This window comes from Abramis brama (genome assembly GCF_963993115.1).
Source record: "Abramis brama genome assembly, chromosome: 17".
NCBI lineage: Eukaryota > Metazoa > Chordata > Actinopteri > Cypriniformes > Leuciscidae > Abramis > Abramis brama.
This window is the reverse complement of record NC_139979.1, coordinates 28,913,256-28,930,691: the sequence shown is the minus strand read 5'-3', so window position 1 is coordinate 28,930,691 and position 17,436 is coordinate 28,913,256. Positions and strand designations below refer to the sequence as shown.

Here is a 17,436-nt window from a genome sequence, read left to right as displayed (position 1 = left end):
GATTTTTTTGTATAAAAAAATAAAATAAATAATAATATTTTTATAATATATATATATATATAAAATAATTAATTATATATATAATGAGAGTAAGATTATCAAAATTAAGATAATCAGAGAATAGTTGATTAAATATCTCCTCAATCAAATTGTTGGAAAAGTGAGATCAGCACATTCTTCAAAATATCTTCATTTTTGTGTTCTAAAAAAACAGAAAGTCATACAGGTTTGAATTGGCTCGTGAGTAAATGATGACAGAATGATAATTGTGAACTATTCCTTTTCGAGTAATGATTAATGCTTTGATTACTACTAATTTATTAATATTATATTATTAATATTGTATTGAGATTACAATAATGTGAATTGATTTAATAACAGCTAACTTAAAAATATATATTCTCCATATAACATCATTCCTCTGCTAATACAGTATCTGTTAAGCTAGGTGTAATGTTTGCTAAATATATTTATTTTAGACATTTGTTTTGTAAAACAAAGCTAAATATATAGATTTATGTTTCATGCCTCATGTTTCAGCATCTCCTCCATTGTTTATGACGTATGATGTCAAGTTATTTGCCGTCATTATGATTATTATACTATCATTCTAACTGAGTTTAACTGAGTTGATTAACATCAGTCCTGAACAATAAGCTATATGCATACTAAAATACATAGTTGACTACTTTTACAAATCTGTCTGGATATCCCATTCATTCAGTGTGTCTTCTGTCATCAGAGAGTTTGTACTGTGTTGGTGTGTGGGTGTGTTTGTGTATGGTCAGTTTATTACACTGATGGTTAATTGCTGAAACAGGTCACTTGATTTTGTGGTTTGCTATTGGTCGATCTCATGTGATTGACAGGTTGCCCCGCCCTCACGCCAGTAAACACATCATGTCTTGTACCATAAAAGTCGTTCATTCATCTTGCACATATTCCAAGTCTTCTGAACTGAAGTCAATTAATGGTTTATAATGAACTGGCTGAAATTTATTTTAATTTGAGTCTGTTCCTCACACAAAGCCTTGTATGATTTCAAAGCCTATGATTTCAGCAGTCATATCGACTAACAGCAAGAACAATCTCCAAAATTGGTTTCACTATAGAAAAAAAATCTGTTTTTTTTTTTTTTATTAGGTGAACTTTTCCTCTAATTTTACCTAAATAGACCCCTTATGAATATTAAAATTATGTTATACATGTATTTTTTATTATTATTATTTTTTTTTTTATTTTATTATTATTATTATTTTTAATTGGGAATATAAACCAGAGTAATTAGAGAGGTTTCTGCAGTCTAAAAAAAGATGAATAACAGGTCACCCTATAATAGACATTTCCATCAGTGTTAAACTAACTGCTTTGGTGGATTATATTGACTTGTTTGTTGACCAAGGCTAAATCATAACAATCATCTCAACATATGCGGCAGCTTCCACAGACACACACATACAGCTGACAAGAATTCTTGTAGATGGTGCTGCATTTATGCTGCTTAGGTGAACAGTGTGAGTGAATCATCTCTTCATCTGAGAGACAGCAGCAGGAGATCTTTAGCATGACTCACTAACATCTATTTCTAGCCCACTGACTCACTCACACACTGGAAAACAGCGAGACATCACTCACTATAACATATTTCATACTATGGAAGCTTGTTTCCACCACGTAATAAAAATATCAATAATAATTGTGACTTTTTATCTCACAATTGCAGAGTATAAACTCATAATTGTAACTTTATATCTCACAATCCATGAATTTGTTCCTCAGAATAGAGAATGTAAAGATATGTCATGCCATGTGTCATGCCATGCTATGGGATAGTTGTGCCATATTGTGAGGATCACTTGCTGCTGATACTGAAATTGATACGATACCCGCTTATATTTTGTTTACTTAAATCGTTGAAATCTCGAGGGAGTGGTGCTCAAGCACCTGCCCTTTTGGCCTCTGAGTCTGACTAGATAAGTGCCCTTTTGCAATATTTTAGTTGTTTAAAATTGGCCCCTGGCATAATTTCTCATTTCTCAATCAATTCCTAGCGTGTGTCCGACAACTTGTTCATAATACTTCTGCGAGACAGCACCTTCAACTCTTTGACTTCCCTTGTCACAGCCATCACAGCGCTCTGAAGAGCAGGCCAGCAGCATTCAAGCCTCCCGGAACTGCCTTCACTAACAGCCAGCGACCGTGTTTGCCCTAAACTTCACTACTGTTTGTCACCACTGTGAAATTAAACCGACAAATAAAAATAGTTTCAAACAAAGCAAAAAAGTTGCATCTCTCAGCAACACAAAGCGATGTTTCCTTATTCAATGACTCGCCATTTTTGATTGAATAGGGTGAGTCAATGGCTGCGTCCGAAAACTTAGGCAGCTGACTTGTTGCCTCTCTGCCCTATCAGGCCTCAGACAGCAACAAAGTGTCGGCCCAGATCCGGCCCACATCTGGGCCGAGTGGAATCAACGTGTACCAGATGTGGGCCGGATCTAGGCCGACACTATGTTGCTGTCTGGGCGCAATGACTTTGCAGGCAGCTTTTGCACACGAAGGTACCTCACGGAACGGTTTAATGATCTACAGCAAAATAGAGCAAACTTTGGTGAAAACTAAGTGAATATTTAATGACTACAATAGTCATTTCTCGCTAGAAATTACATCATAAGTGGAAAACGTTTATCAAAAAAGTACATTTACACACAAATTGACCACCAGCCGCAACTTTCAGATGCCATCTTTATTTTTCTAGCTCAACTTTCACAGAATGGAAAGCAGAGGATTGTGGGATATCAAAGGCAGCGATGGATACATCTATGCTGCCTTAAAAAATCGATCAGATGAAGGTATTTCAGGAGACAGGATGTGAAACTAACATTGCATTCGAACATGCCTTGATGCATTTCCACCTTGGAATGCGTCCTCCGAAGGCAGCATTTATCAGTTTTCGGATGCAGCCAATGATTCAATAGGCTTGTTTATGATGAGCAAAATCTGCACAGAAGCAATCACATGTGATCACCGAAAGACACATACAAGTTCGAAAAGTGGGCTGCGTTCGAAAACTGAAAAAGGCTCCCTCCGCAGGCAGGATAAGGAAGTAAGAAGGTAACAAGACAAGTCCTAATCCAGTGATCATGCCACATCCTGTCTCCTGAGATACCTTCATCTGATTGATTTTTGAAGGCAGCATAGATGAATCCTTTGCTGCCTTTGATATCCCACAATCCTGTGCTTTCCATTCCCTGACTGTTGAGCTAAAAAATAAAGATGCCGTCTGCAATTTGAAGTTTGGTCACTTTGTGTGTAAGATGTACATTTTTATAAACGTTTCCCACTTCTGATGACATTTCTAGCGAGAAGTTAGAATTGTAGTAATTAAATAGTCAATTTGTTGTCACCAAAGCTCTCTCTGTTTTGTTATCGATCATTAAATTGTTACGCTGCCTCAGAAGTCTGTCTGAAATCAGTTTCGTGAGGTATCTTCATGCACAAATACTGCCTGCTAAGTCATTGCCTGACAGGGCAGCGAGGCAACAAGTCAGCTGCCTAGGTTTTCGGATACAGCAGTTTTCTGACTTGCTCTAATGTCATGCTGACATATATCAAATAACTCCCGCCAGCGAGGCAGCCGTGTCGCAGTTGCTCTCCCTCGACTGAACTGATCAAAAGCACAACAGGAAACAAACTTGCTGAGAACACAGTTTAAAGCCACAATATGTAAGATTTCTTTAAAATATCCAAAACCCACTAGCACAGTGTTATATAGTTTGTTGACTTGAGTACTTACATTATCCCAAATGTTTCTAACAATGTTTAAATCCAGAGAAATAAGCTATTTTAACCACTGTAATGTCCCTCCTCATTGCGTCGCCTGTCAGTGACATCATATCCGTGTTTCCCTCGATTTCTGGTTTTACTTTTGTAGAAACCATGAAAACACCACAGACACTTTAATATGTTGTTTTATTAGAAAGGTAAGCAACTGTTTGGATACCTCATCAACAGAAAAATAATCATTGTAATATTATATAGCTCAACATGGTTTGTCTTACTGTTTGAATCTCTTGTTTTCTTGATTTAATGCGAGTAACTAGCCTGGGTTTCCCCATGTTGCCTTGCGCGCAGCGCGATTTTATTCACGCTGCTAAGCAGCCTGGACACCATGGACCAGATTTTCCCCTCAAAAAGGGAACCAATCACAGAACGGGGAGGGAGCAGCAAGATGATGACGACGTCTATGCGACACACCGAAGCAGTTTGTTTATATCTATGGATCCAACATGGCATCAGACGCGAAGTTACCTTTCGATGCAGCCTTAGATAGTGTTCTAAGTAGTTTAGTCGCTGAACGCCATCGTGTACACATAAATCTCTGACCCATCGTCTTCTTCCTCGTCGAATTTCTGTCGCTCTACATACGTCATCTGGTATAATTGAAACGATTGGCTATGAGCTACGTACAGGCGTATTTGATAGACGTTCGTAGCGCCCAATAAACGGCTCTGGGCATTCGTAAACCACGCCTCAAATACGAGAAAATGAACATGTGGTTCCCAGACCACGTCTCAATGAGACGAGGTCTGACGTTAGCCAGGCTAGTGAGTAACATTTTTGTACCATGCATATGAGACAACACTATGCTGTCAAGTGGCTAACATACCATACTTTTAAAATTAATTGCATAACGTTTAGCAACACAAGTCATTTATTAAAGGGATAGTTCACCCAAAAAATGTAAATTCTGTCATAGTTTACTCACCCTTTAGCTGTTCCAAACATGCATGAATTTATTTCTTCTGCTGAACACAAAATAAGTTATTTTGAACAATATGGGTAACCAAACAGTTGATGGACCCCATTGACTTCCATAGACTGTTTGGTTACCGACATTCTTCAAAATATCTTTTGTGTTCAGCAGAAGAAATTCATACAGGTTTGGAACATATTGAGGGTGAGTAAATGATGACAGGTTTTTCTCATAACCAATGAGATTTGTTTTCATGTGTAAAGCAGGTTTGGTTGAGCTTCTGTTTATGTCCGCTGATCAATGTTTATATGTGGATAAAAGCCTAAATTTAATTTGACTGAATTTAACTGTTCATAAAGCAATCGAGTCTCTTCAGAAAATGTGGACTAAAAAGCTCAATTGATATGGATTAGTTTTACAATCTCTTTATGAACTTTTTGAAGCGTCAGGCTGGTAGTTGGGTAGCGAAGAGTACAAAACTGGCTCAGATTTTATTAAAAATATCGGTAACACTTTATTTTGATGGTCCCTTTTGAACATTCTGTTGACTATAAGTAACTTTGCAACTACATGTCAACTAACTCTTATTATAGCATTAGTAGACTGTCTGCTTAATATCTGATAACTCTTTATTGTGATGATCCTCCAACAGACATTCTACTGACTATAAGTAACTTTGCAACTACATGTCAACTTATTCTAACCCTAACCCTACCAGTCACTTAATACTCTGCTAATACTCTAATGAGAGTTAGTAGACATGTAGGTGCAACGTTACTTATAGTCAACAGAATGTGTTAAAGGGACCATCAAAATAAAGTGAAACCAAAATATCCTCATTTGTGTTCCGAAGATGAACGGAAGTCTTACAGGTTTCAAACGACAGTGAGGGTGAGTAAATGATGATGACAGAATTTTAATATTTGGGTGAACTAACCCTTTAAGGTGTTGTTAACAAAGAAAAGGTATGCATTCCAAGGAGGGTAACCTCCCAGATTTCTACAGGATAAATTTAAAAATTTAAATAATGAAAGCAAAGCAGCATTGTAAGGGGAAGATTGAGAGAGAGCTGGTGGAAAGCAATATATCATTTGGAAAGGTATGGAAACTATTGCTGGCATAAAGAACGATAGGAACTCTAAGGTGACACTTGAAGGTTATAGATGTGACAACCAGCTTGCACACAAGTTTAATAAGTTGTATCTGAGGTTTGAAACCCACAATTTGAAAAAAAAAAAAATTATTTCGTACAGGAAAATATGTTAGAATAGTCATTTTAATAGGAAAACATGTAATCTGGAATTGATGGATCTTTTTGCCTGCAGAACTACGTTGAAACTTACCTAACATGACCACACTTTTTATACCATTATGACAATAAGTGATAGTCAGTATTATGCAATTAATGAATGCATTACATGAATGATAGGAACTTTTTTATGTCCTGTGATTAACTGGTATCTCTTCAATGATCAATGTGCAAATTCAGAGCAAACAAGAAAAACAGACTTTGACGGTAACAAACAGTTATTTTTATTCTGTTTGCTGCAAAAGACATGTTCCAAGAGTAAGAACAGCTCCAATACCTTCTCCTTCCAAATAGAAGACGGCACAAACCAAACAATAAGCTTTGATAGTTTGAGATAATAACCAGCATTGTAATCTACACACCTCTGCAAAGTCACAATTTCACATACAGTGTAATTTTAAACAAGAAGTATCAATTCTTGAAGCAGCTTATATTATAAATGTTATATTTCAACTTGATTTAGGCCTGTCTGAGAGATTAGATTGTTAAATATCCTGTGATTAATGTGTTCATTAGCAAGCCTTGTCATTTTCAAATATCTGAATGCATATGCAATATGCTCAACGATAATTCATAATAATCAGTAAATAAAAGATTACACTCACAGAAGCGGCTACTGTTTTTCATTCTTCTCAACCTTCTTGAAAGTAGTTTACAATGTTTAATCAAAGTGAATAATATGACAATAAAAAAAAAAGAAAGAAATACCTGCACAAAGTAATCGTGTTTTTAGGAATGAGTGTCACAAACAATTAAATGAAACTGTGCAACAGCAGTGACGCTACCAAGAATCCAAACAGCAACACACACAAAAAAAACAAAAAAACAGACAGACAGACAGAAAGAAAAAGTGGCGTTTTCTCCAGAACATTAGCAGAAGCGCATGGAAAGTCCTAATGGGCTCCGCTCCAATGAGTGTAATTACCAACAGACAAAGACAGCGCTTAATGTCCTCTTGAGAAAACAGAGGCTGAAGCAAGAATGATGTGCTACAAAAATGAGAGGATATTACATAATCCCACAGGCGTATCTTGACGTTAATCTATTTTCGCCCCTTGATATCGCAAGCAATGATGTATTTGAGTAGAAGGGATGCGTGGTATTGAGATGCTGCCGCATGATGTGAAATTGTGGCTTCAGCTGTCTGGAACGCATTGTGTTCTGTCAACTAACTATTGATTGACTGTAGCAATAGAGCATGAAGCGTTCGCTTGGAGAGATTTGGAGAAAAATTGCACCTTAGGTGTTGGCAATGAACCAACGTGAAGGTTTTTGAATGAGCAATAACAAATCATTGTAGTTTCCGTTGACAGTGTTAGTAAGGCAGCGATGATAAATTAGCCAGTAACACGCACAGCCTTCTTTCTGCTTGTTTATGAGTGACTCTGACTAGCTCCATCTCATATATCACAATGGAAATTGTGATTAAAGCGAGAGGCTGTGAAGTAGCGAAAACTGCGAGGATCACTGCAAGATTTGAGTGTAATAGAGAAACCATTCTTACTTATTCGGTATTAATATGCACATGCTTAGACGCCTCTGAAGAATATGTTGCTCTTTGGAACAGCTGCCTAAAGGTGTTCTGATTCCTAGCCGTTGTTATCAGCATAGCACGCAAGTATATTTGTGCTGTTTGTCTATTCAGGAGCACCACATTTGTGGCATGATGATTTACAGGGGTACGCTTACGTTAAACACCAAATACTCTCTGTACTCTTGGTCGATATAGACAAATGATTTGCGCCGGAGAAAGTGCAGTGTTATCTATCTCTACTGTTCCTGGAACTGTTGTTTTGAACGAAACCATTGTAATCTCGTTTTGCTGACGTTTAACTGTGGTGAGGGCTGAGGTCAGGTTTCTGCCCCGGGTTGGACGCTCTGAACCTTGGAGAGCGTCACGGGCACCTTGCCCTCCCCCGGGGTGGGTGCGCGAGTGACGGGCTGAACGGAGGCCTGGATCTCGGCAAGCCGCTCTTTGAAGCGCTGCTGCAGATGGAGCTCTTCCTTCGAACTGCCCTGAGAGCAGGCAGCCAGAAGTAGCCCCACCGCCATCCCGCTACCACCCACGCAGAACAGCACGGCTCCGGCCAGCTTACAGGCATCCAGTGCCCGGTTAAAGCGCACGGCGCGTCCGTCCACGAAGAGCAGCTCATCTTCTCCGAATGCCTCGAGTCGAGGCGGCGTGGCGTAGCCCACCAGCAGCACAGATAACCCCGCTACCAGAATCAGAGCTCCTAGCGCGAGACAGACCTGACAAAGAGGAAAAGAACAACCAATTTACTCTATTCAACAGCAGTGGCTTTAACAGGATGACAGTACTGGCATCTGCTGCATAAGTTCATTTATGATTCAACCTCAAACTGACCGTCTGCACAGAACTAGCAGAAAACTGGGGTCACACTTCATATTAGGTGGCCTTAAAGGGATAGTACACCCAAAAATGAAAAATAGCCCATGATTTACTCACCCTGAAGCCATCCTAGGTGTATATGACATTCTTCTTTCAGACGAAAACAAGAGTTTTATTAAAAAATGTCCTGGCTCTTCCAAGCTTTATAATGGGAGTCAATGGGTATATTTTTTGGGAAGTCCATCAAAGCGCATCCATCCATGATAAAAGTGCTTGAAACGGCTCTGGCGGATTAATAAAGGTCTTCTGAAGTGAAGCGATGCGTTCGTGTAAGAAAAATATACATATTTAAAACTTTATCGACTAAAATAACTAGCTTCCGGCAGACGGCCGTACGCAAGTCAACTAAAGAGTAACCCTTGAACTTGACGCACAACGTAATGACGAACGCGGTTGCCCAGCCCTGTTTGTTTGAACCACGAGAGGCGTCAAAGCTTACGCTACTCCTATATCCTACGTCATACACATACATCATCAAGTGACTTCCAAAAAAATATACCCATTGACTCCCATTATAAAGCTTGGAAGAGCCAGGACATTTTTTAATATAACTCCCATTGAATTCGTCTGAAAGAAGAATGTCATATACACTTAAGATGGCTTCAGCATGAGTAAACCGTGGGCAAATTTTTTTTATTTTTGGGTGAACTATCCCTTTAACTACTATGTACTTAAAATTTGATACAATTTACTTTAAATGTAATTACAAATGCACCAGTGGCGGCTTGCCTATATAGGGCGCCACCCTCCCTGAACCACACACACAAAATTATTTTTATTATTATAAATTATTTAAATTGATATTATATGATGTGATATGGTAGAAAATCATCTAATCATCAAAATATATACTTTCTCCATATATCCCGTCTGCACGTCTCAATTGCAGTTGTGGGGCGAGCCCCCAGGAGGTGGGACTTTGTAGAAGTTTAGCCAATTGCTGATTCAGTCGGCAGTGGCTCAGTGGTTCATGTAGGTTGTCTACAAACCGAAAGGTTGGTGGTTCAATCCCCGGTTCCACTTGACCAAGTGTCGAGGTGTCCATGAGCAAGACACCTAACCCCAGCTGCTCCCGACGAGCTGGATGGCGCCTTGCATGGCTGACACCGCCGTCGGTGTATGAATGAGTGAGTGAATGGGTGAATGTGAGGCAATGTAAAGCGCTTTGGTGGCCATAGGTCTGTGAAAGCGCTATATAAATGCAGTCCATTTACCATTTACCATTTTTAATCCGACAAGGGCACTTATTCAATCGCCCATAACTGCTAAAATCAGGACTGATCTGTTGGCGCAATTTTAACTACATGACAAAGGCGGACGCAGTCATCAAACCTAACTCTGTAAAATCTATAATCCAATGTCCGTTTGAGAAGATAACTTTGGCAGAAAAACTAAAGGTAAAAGAGCTGGGCCCAGACCAACATGCAGGTTTTTTCACTACATTGTTTTTTTTGGTAACACTTTACAGAACAAGGCCTCATTTGTTAACATTTGATAATGTATTAACTAACATGAACTAACAATGAGCAATACATTTGTATTTAATGTTAGTTAAAACAAATGCAGTTGTTCATTGTTTGTTCATGTTACTTCACAGTGCATTAATGTTGAAATTAACATTAACTAACATTAATACATGCTGTAGGAGTATTGTGCATTCTTAGTTCATGTTAACTAAAGTAGTTTACTAATGTTAACTAATGAAACCTTATTGTAAAGTGTTACTGATTTTTCTTGTACATAGTTGTCCTCTGTTTCATTTGTTTAAATCGGTCATGGAGGTATCCAAAATGTAATTGAAACTGGTAAATTAACTCATCATAGCTGATTTTATGAATAACCAGGTGTCAAGGTCAAGGAGATGTTCTTGAACTTTGCCTGTTTTGCAATAAATCATACTGCAACCTGCAACGCTTGCTGAAACTGTTTGATATGCCACAGCCCCACCTAGAAAATTATTCACCAGCCACCACTGCAATGCACCAACATGTACGTAAGTAATTGCATTTAATTAACATTTGTAGTTACACTGTTAACTTTACCCCTAACAATGACCCAACCATTACCTCAAAACCTAACTCTAACCCCATTAATCCTAACCAAAACCCATTTACTCCTAAACTTAACCATAACTCAAACTCATTAGCAATAAATAATGTAATTGCAGTTTCACAGTAAATACATAGTATTGTGGGTATTTAATGTTAGTACATAGTAGTTAAGGCTATTGGGTTTATTGGGAAATATTGGGTTTCACTCTATTTTAAAGGTCCCTTTAACACATTCTGTTGACTATAAGTAACGTTGCAACTACATGTCTACTAACTCTCATTAGAGTGTTAGTAGAGTATTAGTAGACTGGTAGGGTTAGGGTTAGAATAAGTTGATGTACTTTCAAAGTTACTTATTGTCCGTAGTAGGGGTGTTGAAATGAATTGTTTCTACGAAGCATTGTGTTGCGTACGTGGACGATTCTGCATAGATGCAGTAATAGACCATAGTTAATTATAGCCTACAGACATTTCTCTGACGTCATTCGTCACATTCGCGCTTCTTGCGCTACTAGTGTAAAATGGCAGAGGGAGGCAAAACACAAAAGCAAGTAATAAAAAATGCACCCACTATTTTAACATTTACAGCATGAGCGTGTGTACGAGCGTGTGTATGCGAGTGTGTGTGAACGTAACTGTAACTTAAGTACACTACTAGTTTCAAGAATCTAGTTTTGAATCGTGAGACCAGTGAAGATTCACACCCCTAGTCTGTAGAATGTCTGTTGGGGGAGCATCACAATAAAGAGTTAGCAGATATTAAGCAGACAGTCTACTGTACTAATATTCTAATGAGAGTTAGTAGACATGTAGTTGCAAAGTTACTTATAGTCAACAGAATGTTCAAAAAGGACCATCAAAATAAAGTGTTACCAAATCTAGTAATCAGCAGTTGAAATTGTTTCTGGAAATTCTTATATTAGAATAGAACTACATGTACAGTAGTTTGTGGTAACATGACATCCTTAACTGCAAAGTGACTGTAAGAACTACAATTTAAACAACTTTACAAAAAATTATAATCCTCAAATTTTAGCCTAATAAATTAACATGTTATAAGTATGTTATATATAATTGGTTTGAATAAAAACAGCAGATTTGCAAATTCACTGAAATTCAGCAGCTACCCTGGTTACCCCAGTACACAAAGCAGACTAAATAAACATTCATGTTCCCCTCAAATAAAAGCTCAGATTTGCACAAATCATGTGAATGGCCCATTTTTTAATGTAAGAAAGGTAAATTTCGCCAAAAGGCAACGAGTTTGCAGGTATGATAATCATGATTATTTTGGTCAATATTGAGATCGCCATTATTAAACACAACTACTCACTGACACTGAAAACATCATCATGGATTCATTAAACTTGAATAATATCAAAGTAAATAATCTTGGTTTGAGCTAAACTGAACATGCCACAGCTTGGCAGAGAGTGTGTTTAGGCTTTTATTAAGGGGTGAAAGCGCATTGCTGTAAAGGAAGTGGGTGTGCTCACTGCTCACTGTGCTGGATTTAGAACACAACACAAAATGAGAGCATCATTGCAAAACTTAATGCGGCACAATAATCGTTTAATCTCAATGATCTTGTTTTCATAAATGTTGAAAGCTAAAACTGATTTGCCCAGCCTTATCTGATCGTCTGTCTTCACATGACATCTGTCTGTCGGGGTGGACTGGGTTGATACAGCGAGAGCTTTGGAGGAAGAACCAGGTTTGTGATTGGCAAAACATTCTGCTAATGTCTTCTGTGTTTCATTAACTGACATTTCTGTCTAAATGTTTGAATGTTTTTTTCCCTGTAACAAACTGTTTGGTTGCTTTACATTTCAGTCAGATAGACTTGAAGTGTCAGTTCATGGTCAGAATAAGTTGCAAAGTAAATCATATTTTATACTGACAGTCTGGCTACATTCATGCAAACATAAAAACGGGCTTACAGCTGCAACTTTTTTGCATAGAAATAGCACATGGCCAGCCTTCACAAAAACTCACCTTCCAGAGCACAGAGCTCCAGCGATTAGGCGATCTCTGTGTCTGAAAATCTTCATCGCGCTCCCAGATGGAAGCGGTGCACTCCTCGTAAAACTGGTGCAAGTAGGAACGCACCCCATAACCCTGGTGACCGCTGCTGAGTGCACCGTGGCTCTGCTCAGCGTAATCCGACCCACAGATCTCTGAGCAAGAAGTCATCCTTCACATCTGCACACACACACACAAACGAAACAGTCATTTAGTTATGCAACATGGACATTTATAAAATGCATTTTGTGCTCAAATTAACAGTCAGGAAATAACTAATCTAAACAAACAGCGTTCAGATTACAAGTACAGATGCACCGATTGCAATTTTCTTGGCCATTCCGATTTCAGGTTTTTTTTGTAAGTGTGACCTACAGTACCAATACCAATTTTTGCCGATTCCGATTTTCTTTCAAAGAACTACAATTGACAGCATATTACAAACATCTACTTTTCTTCATGCTAAAATGTTATTTTCATTAAAAAAAGTGACAGTACTAATTAACAAAAAAACAAATCGAACAACAGCATAAATAAATGCAATAGAATAAAGAGATATGAAATAAACCCGGCTTTAAGTTTTTCAGGTGGGTATACAGTACATTCAGGTAAGAAATACTACAGAATTTAAAGTAATCAAATGTAAAATAATACTGGATAGTCTTCATTGTAAAATTAAATACAGACTCAGAGTAATGCTTACAATTAGTTACAAAAGTTTTCTTTGATTTTCTTTGTCTTTTGTTCTTTTATTAACATGACAGACAGCAGCAGGAATATTAGACTGCTGTCACTTTAAAGGGATAGTTCACCCAAAAATGAAAATTATTTCATGATTTATTCCCCCTAAAGCCATCCTAGGTGTATATGACTTTCTTCTTTCAGACACACAATCGGAGTTATATTAAAAAATATCCTGGCTCTTCCAAGCTTTATAATGGTAGTGAATGGCGCTCCTGATTTTGAAGTCCAAAAACGTGCATCCATCCATCATAAAATATATCCATACGGCTCCAGGGGGTTAATAAAGGCCTTCTGAAGCGCAGCGATGGGTTTTTGTAATAAAAAAATTCAATATTTAAAACTTTATAAACTAAATAACTAGCTTCCGGTAGATGCAAGTCAACCTGAGCCAAAAGAGTAACCCCTGACGTAGGATGTAGTAGCGTAAGCCTACAACTACATCTTAGATGCATCTAGTCGGTCAAACAAATAGGGCTGGGCAACAAACTCAAGCTCCTCTTCTCTTATAACGAAATCCTCTGATAATTTTCTTTAAAAAATTCTTGTTTTAGACTTCGAATTCATGACCGGTGTTTGTTTTGCTCTTTCCTCTACACTTCCACGTTCATGTTCAGAAGTTCCTCTTTTGCCATAAGTGGTTTTGCGTAGGCCGTCTGCCGGAAACTAGTCATTTTGTTTTAGTTTATAAAGATTTAAATATGGATATTTTTCTATCCATAAAGAACGCGCAGCTGGCGTTTTTGCCTGTGCCGCTGGCAACAAAACGGACCGGCTCGGAATCGGAAAGATGTGAGACTGACCGGCCATTTACCGGTCCGGGCCGATCATGCGGAAAATCATCCAATTCCGGACCCTGGCCAGTAGATTGGTGCATCTCTAATTACAAGACCACGTAGTTTAAGTAAATTAATGAATACACAAATAACTGACTAATAATGGGCGGGGCAACCTGTCACTCACATGAGATCGACCAATAGCAAACCACAAACGTCCAATCAATTCCTCATGGACAAAATCAAGTCCTGTCCTACTTTTTGTTGTTGTTGTTGTTCCAGTAGCTGTTTCACTTGGATATATGTTACAGTAGGGAAGAAAAGACTATCACAACTTATGTTTCATGCCGACAATCACACTGGTGTGCAGAAAAACTGTTCTGATCTTCTGTCATATGCTAGATGTGTTCAAACACCATATGGTTTTCAGTGTGAGTTATTTCTGTTGAGGTTCAGATATTAGCATTTTTAAAGGATGGTTTGCGTGATGGGAGCACAAGGGTAAATAAGGCTGTTAGCTTCCAGCAGAGCGCTGTAATTAAATCACGACTCAGTGTGTACCTGCTGAAACCCATGAGGAAATGACTCAGCTGCCCTTCAGCATAGCTCTCTTTTGACAATATAAGTTGTTTCATTTGAATATTTAAGCCCATTTTGTAATTAAAGTCATGTCATGCAAAGATACTGTAAGGCCCGCTATATTGGTCGAATCTGCCGGTTCGCCAATACACGGGGAATTCTTACAATACAGAAAATGAAGCCAAATTTACCCATCGGCAGTAAAATGTCAATACCATTACTTTATAACAACATAAGCTAAAACGTTTGGTTACAGAGAGCATCAGTGCCTGTCCACTTTTTTCAGTGGTGTTGGTTCTGAATTTTTTTATATAAATTTTTGTTCCATAGGGATTTTAAAAAAAAGAAATATTGGTTTAAATATTATAATCCATGAACCAAACCAACTAGCTACGAGATAAATCACAACATTACAAACTTATATTTGTAACAATATTTGAAAATCAGACAAAAAGACAAATACAAGAAAGACCTACAATCCCAAGAAGCATTGTGAACAACAATTGAAGTTAAAACGATGAAGAAATATAGAACTATTGATTTAAAGATGTTGATTATGTATATAGAAACAATATATTTGACATATATTGTAAAAAATCATACAAATATTTAAGAACTTCGAGGTCGTAGGGAGACCAACTCAATTACGTCATTCGCAGGGCTTAAATTGAAGTCAGGGAGGTGAAGTGTTATTTTGATTTCCTTGTCCTGATTATCTGATTGGTGGAGATTTCTTTGCAGAATCATGAGTAATGTAGTTTCTCACAAGGAATTCTGCTGTTGAGCACGAATATATATAACAAAAAGGAAATAATGTGGGCGGATGCCTTCAACAAAAGCAAATACCACTGAACAACCTTGTAGTTCACAGTAGTTCTGCCTTTGACAGTTTATAATATTGTTTTTAACAAATCTATTCCCCAATGGAGAAAATAAATGGGATATGTATTTCCAGAAACAGACATTTGCTATCTATTTGGGCTCCATAAATGTCATGATCAAGTCTTCTTGATACAACAACTGTAACCACGGTCTCTGGGTGATAGCTTCAAATGAAAATGCATACATTCTGGATTCTTTCTAAATATCATACATCTGATTCATTATAAATTATATTATTATCAGTAACAAATAATAATTGACCCGAATTTGTCAATGTCTTTGCATTTGGTTTGAGAGCATCTGTGTCAAGCAAGCTGTAGGTTTTCCTGTGATGAAAGAGCAATAAAACGTCAAAGACGACGTCATCCCAAGCTCTTCATGTCATCTGATGTTCCTGAACAACTGAGACACTCTGTACCCGACAGGCGACAATCCCCTCATTAGAGATCTGAAAATATATTAATAGCTGCTGGCATGTCCGATGCACCAACGAATGTTTTTAAAAACGTGTCGTTCTCATCCAACAATACAGCACAAAACAGCATTTTACGCATTTGATGATAACTATATTAGTAGATTCATCCAGCAGCCACGGTCTTACCTATCAAATGTGTCCTTCGTGACAGACATAACAACGATGATATCTGCTATAAGAGCTGTATAAGTGACCTCGAGAGGCTTTGATAGATCAGTGTTTTGCGCATAAAATATAAAAGTAAATATACCTGTCATTACCGGGCTGGAGCGCGATCGCTGCTCTTCACTCTTCACTCTTCAGAGCCGACGACTCAGTGACGCAATGCGCATGCGTTAAATCCACAGAGGTGGGAGTCTATTCTGATCAGATGCTTCTCCGAGTCACCTGAAAAAGTATGTGATGCATTTTTAATGAGGTTTTAATCCCTTATCAAGTGAAAGAAGCTGCTCTGTCCTTACTCATATGTTACTCCTTGGAATACTAAATCATATAATCACTATTTAATACTAAAGGGGAGGTGATTCCCCTTCAATCCTATTAAATATCCAGAAGAACTAGGTTGGCTATTTTTTGCATTGTGATTAAACCCATTTAAGCTTTTACAAATTTGTAATTGCACCATAATTGCATAATAAATATCAGCTTTTTTCATATGTAGGCCTATATCAAAAGGTAGCCTATAGTAGGCTAGGTAGGCTAGAAAAATGCCACATTTTATTTTTGTCATGCAATCAAAAATTAAATAGTTTAATAAAACATTTGCATGTTATGCTTTTATTTTCCAGCATTATATTTAAAAAGCTCTACCTATTATGAATAATGAGATAATACATTTGCTATATTAGCAAAGTCACAAATCATAAAACTACATTTTCTTGGTTGCTGAAATATTGCAGAAAGTCAAAAATTTTCAAAATGTCTAATGTTCCTTCTCTTAATCAGTGTATAGTGAACATTTTAGTTTATCATCCAACAAAACCATGTAATAGTACATGCTTGCAATATCTCACACATAACTAATAATATTAATAAATCAGAACAGAATGCGAATTCGCAGAATGCGAAGACGAAGATAAGTGTAACCCAGTGAGGGTTATTATAAGCACATTATATTTACTGATTAAATATGTATCTTTAAGGTTTTATGATTCAGATAGTATCATAACATAGCCTGGCAAGCCAGACCTACATCAAGATGTTAGGTCTGGAAACTCACCATAGACGCGGTTTAATCCGAGGGGCGGGATAAACGGCTGTCTTTCAAATTCCCTCTGCACGCAATAGGACAGCGCTTCAACCAACCAGAGCGTTTTCCCAACAGCGGAGCTTAGTTGATAGATTCAACTTTTGCCATATCTGGCCGGCAAAACGACGAATTTAGGTTTTTGCAGCTAGAAGGTCTATTGAGAGTTGCTAGACTCCCCTGGCTGCG

At 37.8% G+C, this 17,436-nt stretch overlaps 1 protein-coding gene across 2 annotated transcripts; it reads right to left on the bottom strand.

The window, feature by feature from the left end:
• Positions 1-6,265: 6,265 nt before the first annotated feature.
• On the bottom strand, positions 6,266-16,486 carry nrsn1 (neurensin 1). Of its 2 annotated transcripts, none has more exons than XM_084089217.1 (3): positions 16,252-16,486; positions 12,522-12,728; positions 6,266-8,315 (listed from the first exon to the last, which is right to left on the bottom strand). In XM_084089217.1, exons 2-3 carry the CDS (start codon positions 12,717-12,719, stop codon positions 7,917-7,919), a joined length of 597 nt encoding a protein of 198 aa, XP_083945343.1. In that variant the 5' UTR covers positions 12,720-12,728; positions 16,252-16,486; the 3' UTR covers positions 6,266-7,916. The 2 variants fall into 2 exon arrangements, with proteins under 2 accessions (XP_083945343.1, XP_083945344.1); XM_084089218.1 differs by having other exon boundaries at positions 16,262-16,330.
• Between the last annotated feature and the right edge of the window lie 950 nt (positions 16,487-17,436).